The 21,096-nt window shown below is 51.8% G+C and overlaps 1 protein-coding gene across 1 annotated transcript in view; it reads right to left on the reverse strand.

The window, feature by feature from the left end:
• Positions 1-615: 615 nt before the first annotated feature.
• LOC115122585 (RING finger protein 150-like) overlaps positions 616-21,096 on the reverse strand; it is a 46,903-nt gene continuing 26,422 nt past the window's right edge. The window contains exon 7 of the mRNA XM_065024941.1: positions 616-4,383. Within this exon, the coding sequence (XP_064881013.1) occupies positions 4,265-4,383 (119 nt within the window). The 3' untranslated portion in view covers positions 616-4,264. The remainder of the gene's footprint in view (positions 4,384-21,096) is intronic.

Consider the following 21,096-nt stretch of genomic DNA (forward strand, 5'->3'; position numbering starts at 1 on the left):
GCCTAAAACCCCAAAGAGCAAGCAAGGCAGATGTAGAAGCACAGTGGCTAGGAAAAACTCACCAGAAAAGGCAGGAACAGAGGAAGAAACGTAGAGAGGAACCAGGCTCCGAGGGGTGGCCAGTCCTCTTCCATCTTTCTAAGTTTCTTTCTATAAAGAACCCTTTCTCCCTCTTTTCCAACAAATCCAATTTGTCATACTACCTCTTTCTCTCTCTCTCATCCCTCTCTCCCAAACCCCAACCCTAGCAGCACATCTGTCGGCTTGTCACGGAGTACGTGTCATTTTCGTTGGGCTGAGGGTGGGTGGCGTTGGAGAGCGAGACATCTCTCCCCCGCTAGAACATCATGACTTCACTGCTTGAATATTTGCCGATTCCTCCGACAATAAAAACCAATGGCCTTCTGGAAAGACGTCTGTCCCACTCTTGGCTTGAGCTTTTGAGTCTCTTGACTTTCTCATCACCGATTTCTCGCATTTACATATTGGCCAATGAATCGTGTCAGAATAAATCCTCTCAATAGCATTGGCTCACCCTAACAGTATCAGAGAGGGTTGACATAAACATGATTGACAATAACGAAATAGAAACCAGACAGCTTCACCACAGTTAGAAAAACTTGCAATAAAATGTATTGTACCTCACAATCATTGACTCACACACGTGCAACATTGTACTATAGAACTGTACTGTATATCATTAACACTGCCAAAAATATTTACATATTCCTCTATATAACAAAATAGCGATACTGTAGAGTTCTGCTAGATATAGCATACAACATTTTCGTAACATTCCCCAAATCCTCAGCTGGTATACAAGTCTAGATAAAAGAACACAGACTCTTAAACAGCACACATACAGTGACAATTGTCATGTGCCATTTCCAATATTGTAGCCCTCTCTCTTAAAAACATGGTTGTGTCAACTGTCAACCGCATTTAAGGTCAACCGTATTCAAAATATGTTTTGTGCCATTTCGTTGTAGTATACAGAATTCTCCTTCATGTGAAAAAATGCATTCTAGGTAGTACACAACTGGTACACAACCAGTTAAAGAAAGATAACTAAAAGCTATATTTAAATTAGGAGTTTCTATTATGTAATTTTATGTATACCTGACATAATTATACCATCATTGGGGTAAACTATAACCTACTATAAGACTATAATATGTGCATTCATAACTTTATATTTGGAAGAACACCCCGGTTTCTATAAGTGTTCATTACGAATATCACAGATATTCATTCAAATTACGTTCAAATCAAGGCCATTGCTTCTTCATGGTCATTAAAAAAAAGAGTTGTTGGAATAAGTGGACTTAAGAAGTTTGAGAATGAGAGAATGACCTTTCAGGAAGTTAAGTCAATTAAACACGACCCCTGACATGAAACAGGAAGCAATTAAAGGCTTTTAAATGTTCTGGCTTCACACAAGTAAAGATGTCAGACACGCATGCACACACACACACACACAGTACAATCAGCATCTATCAAAACCCTCCTCTGGTACAAAATGCCCCCCGAGCTTAATTGCTTCCTCTTATCTTGTCCCCCTGTGCAATACAAACAAATGGGCACATGGAAACTGTGTGGTGTGGTGTGTGTGTGAAACCAACCCCCAGAGGAAAATCAAATGCTGTTAGTTGTTTCTAGGGCCCTCAGCCCGTAGTAACAACTGTACAGCTGTGTGTGGAGAGGCTAGATGAGACTACCATACCATATTTTAATGGGTCTCTAGTATTCTGGCCAAGGATGCCATGACTTATGGTGGAGCACTTAACTCCTCCATGACTCAATCCCCATCCTCCTATACCGTGCAGTTCCCATCACTGATTTAGAAGCACTGGATTGGTGTAAACATTGGCTGGAGGGCGTTACCACCATTATAAAATCCATTACTTTAAGTGTGCACACTTAGTGAGAAGTGTAGAGAATCGGAATGCAAAAAGTGGGAAGAATATGCTTTTAACTGAGCCATGTTCAATGCATCACTCTTCAGTCTCCATTCAAATCGATTGATTAAATATACATTTATGACGCTTATACAATATTAATCACACAGATTTAGTGTATTTCACAAACTGATACTGCAAAACAAAGCTAAATGTAAGGAGTCTGACACACTAGGAGGGCATACAGATGTACCTAATGCATAAACGTGGGAGATTTCAACATTCTCCCATAGATTCTGTAATCCTTCTCTGATTGACAAGGACAGGGGGGATATGGGTAATATGAACTTCTTACATAACTGGGAGTTGATTGGTTGGCGGCCTAAAGGAACCAATGACTAAATGAACGAACACATAGTAAGGAAGAGAAACGCAGTAGATACTCGATGACAACAGTGGCCTTGTGCCATTTCATACAGATTTTAGCCTGAAAATCAAATCTAAATTGCATACTAAAGCAATATAAGATGATCATATGTTAAGGATGAAAGTACACATTTGTAAATAAATTAATGTGCTGAGAACCTTGAGGGGACCCCAAAAGAGACAGGAATCAAACTCAAATAAAAAATGGCCTTTGAATCAATTACAGAGCAGTAATCAAAATCGGGGGAGGAAGGACATAAACCATGAATTAATACATGTCATTCAAAATGCATTAGCATTACCAGTGAGCTCTTGAAACCAGGCAAATATTCTCTCTACTCCATTTCCCCTGGACTGTAAACATTTACCTCCATTTTCTTTTTCTTACAAAAATAAACTTATTTTCATACTAAAATAAATGCTGTTCGTCAGACTTTCGTTTCCCTACACGACGAATGTACAAAGAACACTGCCATTTTGAAATTCATCATAGGAAAAAAAGAAAACATTTTATCCTCAGAAGAAATGACTAAGGAGGTACAAACTATCTGCAACAGGGTTTAGTCAACTCTTTCATAATGAATTCACAGTCAACCAAAGCCACAACCAATGCATGGTATTCCTTCACCAAGGGGCTATCTAGTCTCTCTAGATGGACCAGTTGCTTCCCACAATGTACCAATGTTCCAGCATACTAGTGCGGTTGCCCTAGGTCTGGGATGTCTCAGACTAGGGGCTATCTAATACACCGAGTTCAGATATAGTCAAATGTCATTTACTTTTATCAACAGACAACTTCGATGTGTTTTTCACTATCCAACCAATGGGTGAACTCAACAACACCCACAATGCAATCTTGCTTTGGCTTCTAGAAACAGAAGCAACATCAATACAAAAAACTAAAACTGCAAGAACTTGGCACAGAGCAAATGCACATCACTGCAGACACACGTTATGTTAGGTAACAGAAGATTTCACCACATGCTATTGGGTGGCTCGACTGGGAGATGACATGACATTAAAACGGAACAAACAGCCACTACTATCGCCTCCTGTGCTGTGTTACTGGCGGTGCTAATAAAGCTGTAGCAGTTTGAAACGGGGCTGTAGCTGACGTCATCACTGCAAATCTCCATTACCGTGGGCTGTGATTGTCAACTGGTGTGGTAAAACAAACTCGTAGTTGGTCCCCACAACACATGGTGTACAGTACTTCAGAAGTGGAAATAAACAATAGTCCTAAAGACCCCTAAATTAAGGAGAAGGATGCAATTTAACAATTGGATATTCAGAAATGCTTGACAACATGTGCATAGTATAAATGCTACAATACCAACAGCGTTGAATGTTATGGAAATTATTTCAAGCAGAGATGGTGAAAAAACATCAGCTTCAAGTTTACCACAAGTAAATGCTGGTCACTCAGAACACGCACTAACTGTTTTCGACACTCAAAGCCCATGCTGCAGGAGACTTATATTGACCATATACAGTATAAATAGACATTCCTATAACGAGGTGTAAAGATTTCCGTGTTTCATTCTGGGATACGTTGGCAGTGATGATCTCGTAGAAAGAAATCAAAATGTCACATGTCCAAAGAGTCAATAAAGTGATGGTGACATGGAGACAACTAACAGAGGTGCTAAACTATACCCCCAGTCCAGAGGCTAATGACAAGAGCTGTGATTGGCTGCCTGGTTTCCATGGCGACTGAACGTGACAGCAGTCAGAAAAGGGAGGCAGGACAGGAGGACCCTGTAGATGAGGCAGTGGGGACAGATAGGTGTGTTGCACTGCTATGGGTTCTATTGCTTGCTTGTCTCTTATTTATTTGGAGCCACTACCTCCCATCAGGGGGCCAGGCGCTGCCCCTTCGGTCCCGTTTCTCATCTCCAAGTCGACCCCGGGAGCTTCCTTCCTACTTGGCTCTGATTGGCTCAGGACTTGACCTCATCACGGTCGTGCCCGAGGGAGAGCTCCATGTCGGACAGACCCACCTCCACAGCCAAGATAAGGGAGGTGTCCGAGTCGCTGCTCAGCGGGGGCTGGTGCTCACCTGCAGGGAGAGAGAGACCGGTCAGCACAGACACAACATGGTGGTCACCTTTTAAAGAGAGGGTGATACAGGTAAACCTGAATGGACCCAAAATGGCGGTTAATGTGCAGTAGAAGAGACAAGATGAGGCGACTGATGAAGGTATAGTAGGGAACCTGATGAGATGTAAACTGCTTTGTAAGTGCTGTGATGCGATTTTCATGAATAGTTAACGTTGCGTTATGGTAATGAGCTTGAGGCTATAAATAGGATCCCGGATACGGGATTGCTCGTCGCAACAGGTTAACTCCCAGCTATTTGATGCAGGAAGAACACAGTGTGTGACGGGCTGATAATGAGTCTCACTTGACAACCAACACAACAGAACTAAACAGTGTGTGTGTGTGTGTGTGTTAATTACACATCATCCATTTCCAAATACACTGGCATAAGCTATTTGAATTACTTAGTGAAAGTGGAACCAATTTTACAACCATACAAGTTGCAAGCAGGCACCCTCAAGGAGGTAAATGCCAACCTAATACTAATATAACAGTTCAATCCTGTCTGTCCATGGCTGCATTTTGTCATGGTTACATAAAGGCTTGGAGAGAGGGAGAGAGAGAGGGCAGGGAGTCTGAAGGTGTGTCCTGAAAGGCTCTGGTGTAGCAGCAGGAGTTCAGGATCTAAGTGATGCCAGCTGCTATTCACAGAGACTGGTGAGGAACAGAGAGGGAGAGAGAGAGAGAGACTGGTGAGGAACAGAGAGAGAGAGAGAGAGAGAGAGAGAGAGACTGCTGAGGAACAGCGAGAGAGCGAGAGAGAGAGAGACTGGTGAGGAACAGAGAGAGAGAGAGAGAGAGACTGGTGAGGAACAGAGAGAGAGAGAGAGAGAGAGAGAGACTGGTGAGGAACAGAGAGAGAGAGAGAGACTGGTGAGGAACAGAGAGAGAGAGAGAGACTGGTGAGGAACAGAGAGAGAAAGGCTGGTGAGGAACAGAGAGAGAGAGGCTGGTGAGGAACAGAGAGAGAGAGGCTGGTGAGGAACAGAGAGAGAGAGGCTGGTGAGGAACAGAGAGAGAGAGAGAGAGAGAGAGAGAGGCTGGTGAGGAACAGAGAGAGAGATGCTGGTGAGGAACAGAGAGAGAAAGGCTGGTGAGGAACAGAGAGAGAAAGGCTGGTGAGGAACAGAGAGAGAAAGGCTGGTGAGGAACAGGGAGAGAAAGCCTGGTGAGGAACAGAGAGAGAAAGGCTGGTGAGGAACAGAGAGAGAGAGAGAGGCTGGTGAGGAACAGAGAGAGAGAGAGAGGCTGGTGAGGAACAGAGAGAGAGAGAGAGGCTGGTGAGGAACAGAGAGAGAGAGAGAGGCTGGTGAGGAACAGAGAGAGAGAGGCTGGTGAGGAACAGAGAGAGAGAGGCTGGTGAGGAACAGAGAGAGAGAGGCTGGTGAGGAACAGAGAGAGAGAGAGAGAGAGAGAGAGGCTGGTGAGGAACAGAGAGAGAGATGCTGGTGAGGAACAGAGAGAGAAAGGCTGGTGAGGAACAGAGAGAGAGTGAGAGAGAGAGAGACTGGTGAGGAACAGAGAGAGAGAGAGACTGGTAAGGAACAGAGAGAGAGAGGCTGGTGAGGAACAGAGAGAGAGAGGCTGGTGAGGAACAGAGAGAGAAAGGCTGGTGAGGAACAGAGAGAGAGAGAGAGGCTGGTGAGGAACAGAGAGAGAGAGAGAGAGGCTGGTGAGGAACAGAGAGAGAGAGAGAGGCTGGTGAGGAACAGAGAGAGAGAGAGAGGCTGGTGAGGAACAGAGAGAGAGGGGGGGCTGGTGAGGAACAGAGAGAGAGGCTGGTGAGGAACAGAGAGAGAGCGAGAGAGAGGCTGGTGAGGAACAGAGATGGAGAGAGAGAGGCTGGTGAGGAACAGAGAGAGAGAGAGGCTGGTGAGGAACAGAGAGAGAGAGGCTGGTGAGGAATAGAGAGAGAAAGGCTGGTGAGGAACAGAGAGAGAGAGAGAGAGGCTGGTGAGGAACAGAGAGAGAGAGAGAGAGAGACTGGTGAGGAACAGAGAGAGAGAGAGAGACTGGTGAGGAACAGAGAGAGAGAGAGAGAGAGAGAGAGACTGGTGAGGAACAGAGAGAGAGAGACTGGTGAGGAACAGAGAGAGAGAGAGAGACTGGTGAGGAACAGAGAGAGAAAGGCTGGTGAGGAACAGAGAGAGAGAGGCTGGTGAGGAACAGAGAGAGAGAGGCTGGTGAGGAACAGAGAGAGAGAGGCTGGTGAGGAACAGAGAGAGAGAGAGAGAGAGAGAGAGAGGCTGGTGAGGAACAGAGAGAGAGATGCTGGTGAGGAACAGAGAGAGAAAGGCTGGTGAGGAACAGAGAGAGAAAGGCTGGTGAGGAACAGAGAGAGAAAGGCTGGTGAGGAACAGGGAGAGAAAGGCTGGTGAGGAACAGAGAGAGAAAGGCTGGTGAGGAACAGAGAGAGAGAGAGAGGCTGGTGAGGAACAGAGAGAGAGAGAGAGGCTGGTGGGGAACAGAGAGAGAGAGGCTGGTGAGGAACAGAGAGAGAGAGAGAGGCTGGTGAGGAACAGAGAGAGAGAGGCTGGTGAGGAACAGAGAGAGAGAGGCTGGTGAGGAACAGAGAGAGAGAGGCTGGTGAGGAACAGAGAGAGAGAGGCTGGTGAGGAACAGAGAGAGAGAGAGAGAGAGAGAGAGAGGCTGGTGAGGAACAGAGAGAGAGATGCTGGTGAGGAACAGAGAGAGAAAGGCTGGTGAGGAACAGAGAGAGAAAGGCTGGTGAGGAACAGAGAGAGAGAGAGGCTGGTGAGGAACAGAGAGAGAAAGGCTGGTGAGGAACAGAGAGAGAAAGGCTGGTGAGGAACAGAGAGAGAAAGGCTGGTGAGGAACAGAGAGAGAGAGAGAGGCTGGTGGGGAACAGAGAGAGAGAGGCTGGTGAGGAACAGAGAGAGAGAGAGAGGCTGGTGAGGAACAGAGATGGAGAGAGAGGCTGGTGAGGAACAGAGATGGAGAGAGAGCCTGGTGAGGAACAGAGATGGAGAGAGAGCCTGGTGAGGAACAGAGAGAGAGGGGGGCTGGTGAGGAACAGAGAGAGAGGGGGGCTGGTGAGGAACAGAGAGAGAGAGGCTGGTGAGGAACAGAGAGAGAGAGAGAGAGAGAGAGAGAGAGAGAGAGAGAGAGAGAGGCTGGTGGGGAACAGAGATGGAGAGAGAGAGGCTGGTGAGGAACAGAGAGAGAGAGGCTGGTGAGGAACAGAGAGAGAGAAAGAGAGAGGCTGGTGAGGAACAGAGAGAGAGAGAGAGAGAGAGAGACTGGTAAGGAACAGAGAGAGAGAGGCTGGTGAGGAACAGAGAGAGAGAGGCTGGTGAGGAACAGAGAGAGAGAGAGAGAGAGAGAGAGAGAGAGGCTGGTGAGGAACAGAGCGAGAGAGAAAGAGAGGCTGGTGAGGAACAGAGAGAGAGATAGAGAGAGAGAGAGAGGCTGGTGAGGAACAGAGAGAGGGAGAGAGAGACTGGTGAGGAACAGAGAGAGGGAGAGAGAGAGAGGCGCTGGTGAGGAACAGAGAGAGAGAGCGAGAGAGACTGGTGAGGAACAGAGAGAGAGAGGCTAGTGAGGAACAGAGAGAGAAAGGCTGGTGAGGAACAGAGAGAGAAAGGCTGGTGAGGAACAGAGAGAGAGAGAAAGAGAGAGAGATGCTGGTGAGGAACAGAGAGAGAGAGGGGGGGCTGGTGAGGAACAGAGAGAGAGAGAGAGAGAGGCTGGTGAGGAACAGAGAGAGAGCGAGAGAGAAAGAGAGCGAGAGGCGGGTGAGGAACAGAGAGAGAGCGAGAGAGAGAGACTGGTGAGGAACAGAGAGAGAGAGGCTGGTGAGGAACAGAGAGAGAAAGGCTGGTGAGGAACAGAGAGAGAAAGGCTGGTGAGGAACAGAGAGAGAGGAGAGGCTGGTGAGGAACAGAGAGAGAGGAGAGGCTGGTGAGGAACAGAGAGAGAGAGAGAGAGGCTGGTGAGGAACAGAGAGAGAGAGAGAGGCTGGTGAGGAACAGAGAGAGAGCGAGAGAGAGAGAGAGAGAGAGAGAGGCTGGTGAGGAACAGAGAGAGAGAGAGAGGCTGGTGAGGAACAGAGAGAGAGAGAGAGGCTGGTGAGGAACAGAGAGAGAGGCTGGTGAGGAACAGAGATGGAGAGAGAGAGGCTGGTGAGGAACAGAGAGAGAGGGGGGGGCTGGTGAGGAACAGAGAGAGAGAGAGAGGCTGGTGAGGAACAGAGATGGAGAGAGAGAGGCTGGTGAGGAACAGAGAGAGAGAGGGGGCTGGTGAGGAACAGAGAGAGAGGGGGGGCTGGTGAGGAACAGAGAGAGAGAGGGCTGGCTAGGAACAGAGAGAGAGCGAGAGAGAGAGGCTGGTGGGGAACAGAGATGGAGAGAGAGAGGCTGGTGAGGAACAGAGAGAGAGAGAGGCTGGTGAGGAACAGAGAGAGAGAAAGAGAGAGGCTGGTGAGGAACAGAGAGAGAGAGAGAGAGAGAGAGACTGGTGAGGAACAGAGAGAGGGAGAGAGAGAGAGGCGCTGGTGAGGAACAGAGAGAGAGAGAGAGAGAGAGAGAGAGACTGGTGAGGAACAGAGAGAGAGAGGCTAGTGAGGAACAGAGAGAGAAAGGCTGGTGAGGAACAGAGAGAGAAAGGCTGGTGAGGAACAGAGAGAGAGAGAGAGAGAGATGCTGGTGAGGAACAGAGAGAGAGAGGGGGGGCTGGTGAGGAACAGAGAGAGAGAGAGAGAGAGAGAGGCTGGTGAGGAAGAGAGAGAGAGAGAGAGAGAGAGAGGCTGGTGAGGAACAGAGAGAGAGCGAGAGAGAAAGAGAGCGAGAGGCGGGTGAGGAACAGAGAGAGAGCGAGAGAGAGAGACTGGTGAGGAACAGAGAGAGAGAGGCTGGTGAGGAACAGAGAGAGAAAGGCTGGTGAGGAACAGAGAGAGAAAGGCTGGTGAGGAACAGAGAGAGAGGAGAGGCTGGTGAGGAACAGAGAGAGAGGAGAGGCTGGTGAGGAACAGAGAGAGAGAGAGAGAGGCTGGTGAGGAACAGAGAGAGAGCGAGAGAGAGAGAGAGAGAGAGAGAGGCTGGTGGGGAACAGAGAGAGAGAGAGAGGCTGGTGAGGAACAGAGAGAGAGAGAGGCTGGTGAGGAACAGAGAGAGAGAGAGAGGCTGGTGAGGAACAGAGAGAGAGGCTGGTGAGGAACAGAGATGGAGAGAGAGGCTGGTGAGGAACAGAGATGGAGAGAGAGGCTGGTGAGGAACAGAGATGGAGAGAGAGAGGCTGGTGAGGAACAGAGAGAGAGGGAGGGGCTGGTGAGGAACAGAGAGAGAGAGAGGCTGGTGAGGAACAGAGATGGAGAGAGAGAGAGCTGGTGAGGAACAGAGAGAGAGGGGGGGCTGGTGAGGAACAGAGAGAGAGAGGCTGGTGAGGAACAGAGAGAGAGCGAGAGAGAGAGGCTGGTGGGGAACAGAGATGGAGAGAGAGAGGCTGGTGAGGAACAGAGAGAGAGGGGGGCTGGTGAGGAACAGAGAGAGAGGGGGGGCTGGTGAGGAACAGAGAGAGAGAGGCTGGTGAGGAACAGAGAGAGAGCGAGAGAGAGAGGCTGGTGGGGAACAGAGATGGAGAGAGAGAGGCTGGTGAGGAACAGAGAGAGAGAGAGGCTGGTGAGGAACAGAGAGAGAGAAAGAGAGAGGCTGGTGAGGAACAGAGAGAGAGAGAGAGAGGCTGGTGAGGAACAGAGAGAGAGAGAGAGAGAGAGAGAGAGAGAGAGAGAGACTGGTGAGGAACAGAGAGAGAAAGGCTGGTGAGGAACAGAGAGAGAAAGGCTGGTGAGGAACAGAGAGAGAAAGGCTGGTGAGGAACAGAGAGAGAAAGGCTGGTGAGGAACAGAGAGAGAAAGGCTGGTGAGGAACAGAGAGAGAGGAGAGGCTGGTGAGGAACAGAGAGGCTGGTGAGGAACAGAGAGAGAGAGAGAGGCTGGTGAGGAACAGAGAGAGAGAGAGAGGCTGGTGAGGAACAGAGAGAGAGGCTGGTGAGGAACAGAGAGAGAGGCTGGTGAGGAACAGAGAGAGAGCGAGAGAGAGAGAGAGAGAGGCTGGTGAGGAACAGAGATGGAGAGAGAGAGGCTGGTGAGGGACAGAGAGAGAGTGGCTGGTGAGGAACGGAGAGAGAGAGGGGGGCTGGTGAGGAACAGAGAGAGAGAGGCTGGTGAGGAACAGAGAGAGAGCGAGAGAGAGAGGCTGGTGGGGAACAGAGATGGAGAGAGACAGGCTGGTGAGGAACAGAGAGAGAGAGGCTGGTGAGGAACAGAGAGAGAGAGAGAGAGAGAGAGAGACTGGTGAGGAACAGAGAGAGAGAGAGGCTGGTGAGGAACAGAGATGGAGAGAGAAAGGCTGGTGAGGAACAGAGAGAGAAAGGCTGGTGAGGAACAGAGAGAGAGAGAGAGAGAGAGAGAGAGATGCTGGTGAGGAACAGAGAGAGAGAGGGGGGGCTGGTGAGGAACAGAGAGAGAGAGAGAGAGGCTGGTGAGGAAGAGAGAGAGAGAGAGAGAGAGAGAGAGGCTGGTGAGGAACAGAGAGAGAGCGAGAGAGAAAGAGAGCGAGAGGCGGGTGAGGAACAGAGAGAGAGCGAGAGAGAGAGACTGGTGAGGAACAGAGAGAGAGAGGCTGGTGAGGAACAGAGAGAGAAAGGCTGGTGAGGAACAGAGAGAGAAAGGCTGGTGAGGAACAGAGAGAGAGGAGAGGCTGGTGAGGAACAGAGAGAGAGGAGAGGCTGGTGAGGAACAGAGAGAGAGGAGAGGCTGGTGAGGAACAGAGAGAGAGAGAGAGAGGCTGGTGAGGAACAGAGAGAGAGAGAGAGGCTGGTGAGGAACAGAGAGAGAGAGCGAGAGAGAGAGAGAGAGAGAGGCTGGTGAGGAACAGAGAGAGAGAGAGAGGCTGGTGGGGAACAGAGAGAGAGAGAGAGGCTGGTGAGGAACAGAGAGAGAGAGAGAGGCTGGTGAGGAACAGAGAGAGAGAGAGAGGCTGGTGAGGAACAGAGAGAGAGGCTGGTGAGGAACAGAGAGAGAGAGAGAGGCTGGTGAGGAACAGAGAGAGAGGCTGGTGAGGAACAGAGATGGAGAGAGAGGCTGGTGAGGAACAGAGATGGAGAGAGAGAGGCTGGTGAGGAACAGAGAGAGAGGGAGGGGGCTGGTGAGGAACAGAGAGAGAGAGAGCTGGTGAGGAACAGAGATGGAGAGAGAGAGGCTGGTGAGGAACAGAGAGAGAGGGGGGCTGGTGAGGAACAGAGAGAGAGGGGGGGCTGGTGAGGAACAGAGAGAGAGAGGCTGGTGAGGAACAGAGAGAGAGCGAGAGAGAGAGGGCTGGTGGGGAACAGAGATGGAGAGAGAGAGGCTGGTGAGGAACAGAGAGAGAGAGAGAGAGAGGATGGTGAGGAACAGAGAGAGAGAGAGAGAGAGAGAGAGAGAGAGAGACTGGTGAGGAACAGAGAGAGAGAGGCTGGTGAGGAACAGAGAGAGAGAGAGAGAGGCTGGTGAGGAACAGAGAGAGAGATGCTGGTGAGGAACAGAGAGAGAGAGAAAGAGAGGCTGGTGAGGAACAGAGAGAGAGAGTGTGAGAGAGGCTGGTGAGGAACAGAGAGAGGGAGAGAGAGACTGGTGAGGAACAGAGAGAGAGCGAGAGAGAAAGAGAGCGAGAGGCGGGTGAGGAACAGAGAGAGAGCGAGAGAGAGAGACTGGTGAGGAACAGAGAGAGAGAGGCTGGTGAGGAACAGAGAGAGAGAGAGAGAGAGAGAGAGACTGGTGAGGAACAGAGAGAGAGGAGAGGCTGGTGAGGAACAGAGAGAGAGAGAGAGAGGCTGGTGAGGAACAGAGAGAGAGAGAGAGGCTGGTGAGGAACAGAGAGAGAGCGAGAGAGAGAGAGAGAGAGGCTGGTGAGGAACAGAGAGAGAGAGAGAGGCTGGTGGGGAACAGAGAGAGAGAGAGAGGCTGGTGAGGAACAGAGAGAGAGAGAGAGGCTGGTGAGGAACAGAGAGAGAGAGAGAGGCTGGTGAGGAACAGAGAGAGAGGCTGGTGAGGAACAGAGATGGAGAGAGAGGCTGGTGAGGAACAGAGATGGAGAGAGAGAGGCTGGTGAGGAACAGAGAGAGAGGGAGGGGGCTGGTGAGGAACAGAGAGAGAGAGAGAGGCTGGTGAGGAACAGAGATGGAGAGAGAGAGGCTGGTGAGGAACAGAGAGAGAGGGGGGCTGGTGAGGAACAGAGAGAGAGGGGGGCTGGTGAGGAACAGAGAGAGAGAGGCTGGTGAGGAACAGAGAGAGAGCGAGAGAGAGAGGCTGGTGGGGAACAGAGATGGAGAGAGAGAGGCTGGTGAGGAACAGAGAGAGAGAGAGAGGCTGGTGAGGAACAGAGAGAGAGAAAGAGAGAGGCTGGTGAGGAACAGAGAGAGAGAGAGAGAGAGAGAGAGAGAGACTGGTGAGGAACAGAGAGAGAGAGGCTGGTGAGGAACAGAGAGAGAGAGAGAGAGGCTGGTGAGGAACAGAGAGAGAGATGCTGGTGAGGAACAGAGAGAGAGAGAAAGAGAGGCTGGTGAGGAACAGAGAGAGAGAGAGTGAGAGAGGCTGGTGAGGAACAGAGAGAGGGAGAGAGAGACTGGTGAGGAACAGAGAGAGAGCGAGAGAGAAAGAGAGCGAGAGGCGGGTGAGGAACAGAGAGAGAGCGAGAGAGAGAGACTGGTGAGGAACAGAGAGAGAGAGAGGCTGGTGAGGAACAGAGAGAGAGAGGCTGGTGAGGAACAGAGAGAGAGAGAGAGAGAGACTGGTGAGGAACAGAGAGAGAGAGAGGCTGGTGAGGAACAGAGATGGAGAGAGAAAGGCTGGTGAGGAACAGAGAGAGAAAGGCTGGTGAGGAACAGAGAGAGAGAGAGAGAGAGAGATGCTGGTGAGGAACAGAGAGAGAGAGGGGGGGCTGGTGAGGAACAGAGAGAGAGAGAGAGAGAGGCTGGTGAGGAAGAGAGAGAGAGAGAGAGAGAGAGAGGCTGGTGAGGAACAGAGAGAGAGCGAAAGAGAAAGAGAGCGAGAGGCGGGTGAGGAACAGAGAGAGAGCGAGAGAGAGAGACTGGTGAGGAACAGAGAGAGAGAGGCTGGTGAGGAACAGAGAGAGAAAGGCTGGTGAGGAACAGAGAGAGAAAGGCTGGTGAGGAACAGAGAGAGGAGAGGCTGGTGAGGAACAGAGAGAGAGGAGAGGCTGGTGAGGAACAGAGAGAGAGCGAGAGAGAGAGAGAGAGAGAGAGGCTGGTGAGGAACAGAGAGAGAGAGAGAGGCTGGTGAGGAACAGAGAGAGAGCGAGAGAGAGAGAGAGAGAGAGGCTGGTGAGGAACAGAGAGAGAGAGAGAGGCTGGTGGGGAACAGAGAGAGAGAGAGAGGCTGGTGAGGAACAGAGAGAGAGAGAGAGGCTGGTGAGGAACAGAGAGAGAGGCTGGTGAGGAACAGAGATGATGAGAGAGGCTGGTGAGGAACAGAGATGGAGAGAGAGGCTGGTGAGGAACAGAGAGAGAGGGAGGGGGCTGGTGAGGAACAGAGAGAGAGAGAGAGGCTGGTGAGGAACAGAGATGGAGAGAGAGAGGCTGGTGAGGAACAGAGAGAGAGGGGGCTGGTGAGGAACAGAGAGAGAGAGGCTGGTGAGGAACAGAGAGAGAGCGAGAGAGAGGCTGGTGGGGAACAGAGATGGAGAGAGAGAGGCTGGTGAGGAACAGAGAGAGAGAGAGGCTGGTGAGGAACAGAGAGAGAGAAAGAGAGAGGCTGGTGAGGAACAGAGAGAGAGAGAGAGAGAGAGAGAGAGAGACTGGTGAGGAACAGAGAGAGAGAGGCTGGTGAGGAACAGAGAGAGAGAGAGAGAGAGAGAGAGAGGGGCTGGTGAGGAACAGAGAGAGAGATGCTGGTGAGGAACAGAGAGAGAGAGAAAGAGAGGCTGGTGAGGAACAGAGAGAGAGAGAGAGAGAGAGAGGCTGGTGAGGAACAGAGAGAGGGAGAGAGAGACTGGTGAGGAACAGAGAGAGAGCGAGAGAGAAAGAGAGCGAGAGGCGGGTGAGGAACAGAGAGAGAGCGAGAGAGAGAGACTGGTGAGGAACAGAGAGAGAGAGAGGCTGGTGAGGAACAGAGAGAGAAAGGCTGGTGAGGAACAGAGAGAGAAAGGCTGGTGAGGAACAGAGAGAGAAAGGCTGGTGAGGAACAGAGAGAGAAAGGCTGGTGAGGAACAGAGAGAGAGGAGAGGCTGGTGAGGAACAGAGAGAGAGAGAGAGGCTGGTGAGGAACAGAGAGAGAGAGAGAGGCTGGTGAGGAACAGAGAGAGAGAGAGAGGCTGGTGAGGAACAGAGAGAGAGGCTGGTGAGGAACAGAGAGAGAGCGAGAGAGAGAGAGAGAGGCTGGTGAGGAACAGAGAGAGAGCGAGAGAGAGAGAGAGAGAGGCTGGTGAGGAACAGAGATGGAGAGAGAGAGGCTGGTGAGGGACAGAGAGAGAGTGGCTGGTGAGGAACGGAGAGAGAGAGGGGGGCTGGTGAGGAACAGAGAGAGAGAGGCTGGTGAGGAACAGAGAGAGAGCGAGAGAGAGAGGCTGGTGGGGAACAGAGATGGAGAGAGACAGGCTGGTGAGGAACAGAGAGAGAGAGGCTGGTGAGGAACAGAGAGAGAGAGAGAGAGAGAGAGAGAGAGAGAGGCTGGTGAGGAACAGAGATGGAGAGAGAGAGAGAGAGGCTGGTGAGGAACAGAGATGGAGAGAGAGAGGCTGGTGAGGAACAGAGAGAGAGAGAGAGAGAGATAGAGAGAGAGGCTGGTGAGGAACAGAGAGAGAGAGGCTGGTGAGGAACAGAGAGAGAGAGAGAGGCTGGTGAGGAACAGAGAGAGAGAGAGAGGCTGGTGAGGAACAGAGAGAGAGAGAGAGGGGGCTGGTGAGGAACAGAGAGAGAGAGAGAGAGAGAGATAGAGAGAGAGGCTGGTGAGGAACAGAGAGAGAGAGGCTGGTGAGGAACAGAGAGAGAGAGGCTGGTGAGGAACAGAGAGAGAGAGAGAGGCTGGTGAGGAACAGAGAGAGAGAGAGAGGCTGGTGAGGAACAGAGAGAGAGAGAGAGGGGGCTGGTGAGGAACAGAGAGAGAGAGAGAGAGAGAGACTGGTGAGGAACAGAGATGGAGAGAGAGAGGCTGGTGAGGAACAGAGAGAGAGAGGCTGGTGAGGAACAGAGAGAGAGAGGGGGTGGCTGGTGAGGAACAGAGAGAGAGAGAGAGAGAGAGAGAGAGAGAGAGGCTGGTGAGGAACAGAGAGAGAGCGAGAGAGAGAGACTAGTGAGGAACAGAGAGAGAGAGGCTGGTGAGGAACAGAGAGAGAGAGGCTGGTGAGGAACAGAGAGAGAAAGGCTGGTGAGGAACAGAGAGAGAGAGGCTGGTGAGGAACAGAGAGAGAGAGGCTGGTGAGGAACAGAGAGAGAGAGAGAGACTGGTGAGGAACAGAGAGAGAGAGAGGCTGGTGAGGAACAGAGAGAGAGGCTGGTGAGGAACAGAGATGGAGAGAGAGGCTGGTGAGGAACAGAGATGGAGAGAGAGAGGCTGGTGAGGAACAGATAGAGAGGGGGGGGGCTGGTGAGGAACAGAGAGAGAGAGGCTGGTGAGGAACAGAGAGAGAGAGAGAGAGAGGCTGGTGGGGAACCGAGATGGAGAGAGAAAGGCTGGTGAGGAACAGAGAGAGAGAGGCTGGTGAGGAACAGAGAGAGAGAGAGAGAGAGAGAGAAAGAGAGGCTGGTGAGACAGAGAGAGAGAGAGAGAGAGAGGCTGGTGAGGAACAGAGAGAGGGAGAGAGAGACTGGTGAGGAACAGAGAGAGAGAGAGAGACTGGTGAGGAACAGAGAGAGAGAGAGAGAGACTGGTGAGGAACAGAGAGAGAAAGGCTGGTGAGGAACAGAGAGAGAGGAGAGGCTGGTGAGGAACAGAGAGAGAGGAGAGGCTGGTGAGGAACAGAGAGAGAGAGAGAGAGGCTGGTGAGGAACACAGAGAGAGAGAGAGAGGCTGGTGAGGAACAGAGAGAGAGAGAGAGAGAGAGGCTGGTGAGGAACAGAGAGAGGGAGAGAGAGACTGGTGAGGAACAGAGAGAGAGAGGCTGGTGAGGAACAGAGAGAGAGAGGCTGGTGAGGAACAGAGAGAGAAAGAGAGAGAGGCTGGTGAGGAACAGAGAGAGGGAGAGAGAGACTGGTGAGGAACAGAGAGAGAGAGAGACTGGTGAGGAACAGAGAGAGAGAGGCTGGTGAGGAACAGAGAGAGAGAGGCTGGTGAGGAACAGAGAGAGAAAGGCTGGTGAGGAACAGAGAGAGAGGAGAGGCTGGTGAGGAACAGAGAGAGAGAGAGAGAGGCTGGTGAGGAACACAGAGAGAGAGAGAGGCTGGTGAGGAACAGAGAGAGAGAGAGAGGCTGGTAAGGAACAGAGAGAGAGGCTGGTGAGGAACAGAGAGAGAGCAAGAGAGAGAGAGGCTGGTGAGGAACAGAGAGAGAGAGGCTGGTGAGGAACAGAGAGAGAGAGGGGGGGGCTGGTGAGGAACAGAGAGAGAGAGAGAGAGAGAGAGAGAGAGAGGCTGGTGAGGAACAGAGAGAGAGCGAGAGAGAGAGACTAGTGAGGAACAGAGAGAGAGAGGCTGGTGAGGAACAGAGAGAGAGAGGCTGGTGAGGAACAGAGCGAGAAAGGCTGGTGAGGAACAGAGAGAGAGAGGCTGGTGAGGAACAGAGAGAGAGAGAGAGAGAGGCTGGTGAGGAACAGAGAGAGAGAGAGAGACTGGTGAGGAACAGAGAGAGAGAGAGGCTGGTGAGGAACAGAGAGAGAGGCTGGTGAGGAACAGAGATGGAGAGAGAGGCTGGTGAGGAACAGAGATGGAGAGAGAGAGGCTGGTGAGGAACAGATAGAGAGGGGGGGCTGGTGAGGAACAGAGAGAGAGAGGCTGGTGAGGAACAGAGAGAGAGAGAGAGAGAGGCTGGTGGGGAACCGAGATGGAGAGAGAAAGGCTGGTGAGGAACAGAGAGAGAGAGAGAGAGAGAGAGAAAGAGAGGCTGGTGAGACAGAGAGAGAGAGAGAGAGAGAGGCTGGTGAGGAACAGAGAGAGGGAGAGAGAGACTGGTGAGGAACAGAGAGAGAGAGAGAGACTGGTGAGGAACAGAGAGAGAGAGAGAGAGACTGGTGAGGAACAGAGAGAGAAAGGCTGGTGAGGAACAGAGAGAGAGGAGAGGCTGGTGAGGAACAGAGAGAGAGGAGAGGCTGGTGAGGAACAGAGAGAGAGAGAGAGAGGCTGGTGAGGAACACAGAGAGAGAGAGAGAGGCTGGTGAGGAACACAGAGAGAGAGAGAGAGGCTGGTGAGGAACAGAGAGAGAGAGAGAGAGAGAGGCTGGTGAGGAACAGAGAGAGGGAGAGAGAGACTGGTGAGGAACAGAGAGAGGGAGAGAGGCTGGTGAGGAACAGAGAGAGAGAGGCTGGTGAGGAACAGAGAGAGAAAGAGAGAGAGGCTGGTGAGGAACAGAGAGAGGGAGAGAGACTGGTGAGGAACAGAGAGAGAGAGAGACTGGTGAGGAACAGAGAGAGAGAGGCTGGTGAGGAACAGAGAGAGAGAGGCTGGTGAGGAACAGAGAGAGAAAGGCTGGTGAGGAACAGAGAGAGAGGAGAGGCTGGTGAGGAACAGAGAGAGAGAGAGAGAGGCTGGTGAGGAACACAGAGAGAGAGAGAGGCTGGTGAGGAACAGAGAGAGAGAGAGAGGCTGGTAAGGAACAGAGAGAGAGGCTGGTGAGGAACAGAGAGAGAGCAAGAGAGAGAGAGGCTGGTGAGGAACAGAGAGAGAGAGGCTGGTGACAGAAAGGCTGGTGAGGAACAGAGAGAGAAAGGCTGGTGAGGAACAGAGAGAGAGAGAGAGAGATGCTGGTGAGGAACAGAGAGAGAGGGGGGGGGCTGGTGAGGAACAGAGAGAGAGAGAGAGAGAGAGAGAGAGCTGGTGAGGAACAGAGAGAGAGCGAGAGAGAAAGAGAGCGAGAGGCGGGTGAGGAACAGAGAGAGAGTGAGAGAGAGAGGCTGGTGAGGAACAGAGAGAGAGAGAGAGAGAGAGAGGCTGGTGAGGAACAGAGAGAGGGGGGGGGGCTGGTGAGGAACAGAGAGAGAGAGGCTGGTGGAGAACAGAGATGGAGAAGAGAGGCTGGTGAGGAACAGAGAGAGAGAGGCTGGTGGAGAACAGAGATGGATAAGAGAGAGAGAGGCTGGTGAGGAACAGAGAGAGAGAGAAAGAGAGAGGCTGGTGAGGAACAGAGAGAGAGAGAGAGAGAGAGAGAGAGGCTGGTGAGGAACAGAGAGAGGGAGAGAGAGACTGGTGAGGAACAGAGAGAGAGAGAGAGAGCGCTGGTGAGGAACAGAGAGAGAGAGAGAGAGAGAGAGAGGCGCTGGTGAGGAACAGAGAGAGAGAGAGAGAGAGAGAGAGAGAGAGAGAGAGAGAGAGAGAGAGACTGGTGAGGAACAGAGAGAGAGAGAGGCTGGTGAGGAACAGAGGGAGAGAGAAAGAGAGAGGCTGGTGAGGAACAGAGAGAGAGAGAGAGAGAGAGAGAGAGAGAGGCTGGTGGGGAACAGAGATGGAGAGAGAGAGGCTGGTGAGGAACAGAGAGAGAGGGGGGGGCTGGTGAGGAACAGAGAGAGAGAGAGAGAGAGAGGCTGGTGAGGAACAGAGAGAGAGCGAGAGAGAGAGACTGGTGAGGCACAGAGAGAGAGAGAGAGACTGGTGAGGAACAGAGAGAGAGAGGCTGGTGAGGAACAGAGAGAGAAAGGCTGGTGAGGAACAGAGAGAGAAAGGCTGGTGAGGAACAGAGAGAGAGAGAGAGAGGCTGGTGAGGAACAGAGAGAGAGAGAGAGGCTGGTGAGGAACAGAGAGAGAGAGAGAGAGGCTGGTGAGGAACAGAGAGAGAGAGAGGCTGGTGAGGAACAGAGAGAGAGGCTGGTGAGGAACAGAGAGAGAGCGAGAGAGAGAGAGAGAGAGGCTGGTGGGGAACAGAGATGGAGAGAGAGAGAGAGAGAGAGGCTGGTGAGGAACAGAGAGAGGGAGAGAGAGAGAGAGAGAGAGGCTGGTGAGGAACAGAGAGAGGGAGAGACTGGTGAGGAACAGAGAGAGAGAGGCTGGTGAAGAACAGAGAGAGAGGCTGGTGAGGAACAGAGAGAGAAAGGCTGGTGAGGAACAGAGAGAGAAAGGCTGGTGAGGAACAGAGAGAGAGAGGGGGGGGGCTGGTGAGGAACAGAGAGAGAGAGAGAGAGAGAGAGAGGCTGGTGAGGAACAGAGAGAGAGCGAGAGAGAGAGAGCGAGAGGCGGGTGAGGAACAGAGATGGAGAGAGAGAGGCTGGTGAGGAACAGAGAGAGAGAGGCTGGTGAAGAACAGAGAGAGAGAGGCTGGTGAAGAACAGAGAGAGAGAGGCTGGTGAAGAACAGAGAGAGAGAGGCTGGTGAAGAACAGAGAGAGAGAGGCTGGTGAAGAACAGAGAGAGAGAGGCTGGTGAAGAACAGAGAGAGAGAGAGGCTGGTGAAGAACAGAGAGAGAGAGATGCTGGTGAGGAACAGAGAGAGAGAGGAGGGGGGGCTGGTGAGGAACAGAGAGTGAGAGAGAGAGGCTGGTGAGGAACAGAGAGAGAGAGAGAGAGAGAGAGAGAGACTGGTGAGGAACAGAGAGTGAGAGAGAGAGGCTGGTGAGGAACAGAGAGAGAGAGAGAGAGAGAGAGAGAGAGAGAGAGAGGGTGGTGAGGAACAGAGAGAGAGAGAGAGAGAGAGGGGCTGGTGAGGAACAGAGAGAGAGAGGCTGGTGAGGAACAGAGAGAGAGGGGGGGCTGGTGGGGAGCAGAGAGAGAGAGAGACTGGTGAAGAACAGAGAGAGAGAGAGACTGGTGCAGAACAGAGAGAGAGAGAGACTGGTGCAGAACAGAGAGAGAGAGACTGGTGCAGAACAGAGAGAGACTGGTGAGGAACAGAGAGAGACTGGCGAGGAGCAGAGAGAGAGAGACTGGTGAGGAACAGAGAGAGAGAGAGAGAGGCTGGTGAGGAACAGAGAGAGAGAGAGAGAGAGAGGCTGGTGAGGAACAGAGAGAGAGAGAGAGAGAGAGAGGCTGGTGAGGAACAGAGAGAGAGAGAGGCTGGTGAGGAACAGAGAGAAGAGAGAGAGAGAGAGAGAGAGAGAGAGAGAGGCTGGTGAGGAACAGAGAGAGAGAGAGAGAGAGAGAGAGAGAGAGAGGCTGGTGAGGAACAGAGAGAGAGAGAGAGACTGGTGCAGAACAGAGAGAGACTGGTGAGGAAGAGAGAGAGACTGGCGAGGAGCAGAGAGAGAGAGAGACTGGTGAAGAACAGAGAGAGAGAGAGACTGGTGAAGAACAGAGAGAGAGAGAGACTGGTGAAGAACAGAGAGAGAGAGAGACTGGTGAAGAACAGAGAGAGAGAGAGACTGGTGAAGAACAGAGAGAGAGAGAGGTTGGTGAGGAACAGAGAGAGAGAGAGAGAGGCTGGTGAGGAACAGAGAGAGAGAGAGAGAGGCTGGTGAGGAACAGAGAGAGAGAGAGAGAGAGAGAGAGAGAGAGAGAGAGAGGCTGGTGAGGAACAGAGAGCGAGAGAGAGAGAGAGAGGCTGGTGAGGAACAGAGAGAGAGAGAGAGACTGGTGCAGAACAGAG

Source organism: Oncorhynchus nerka, linkage group LG11, assembly GCF_034236695.1.
Source record: "Oncorhynchus nerka isolate Pitt River linkage group LG11, Oner_Uvic_2.0, whole genome shotgun sequence".
In the NCBI taxonomy this organism is placed as follows: domain Eukaryota; kingdom Metazoa; phylum Chordata; class Actinopteri; order Salmoniformes; family Salmonidae; genus Oncorhynchus; species Oncorhynchus nerka.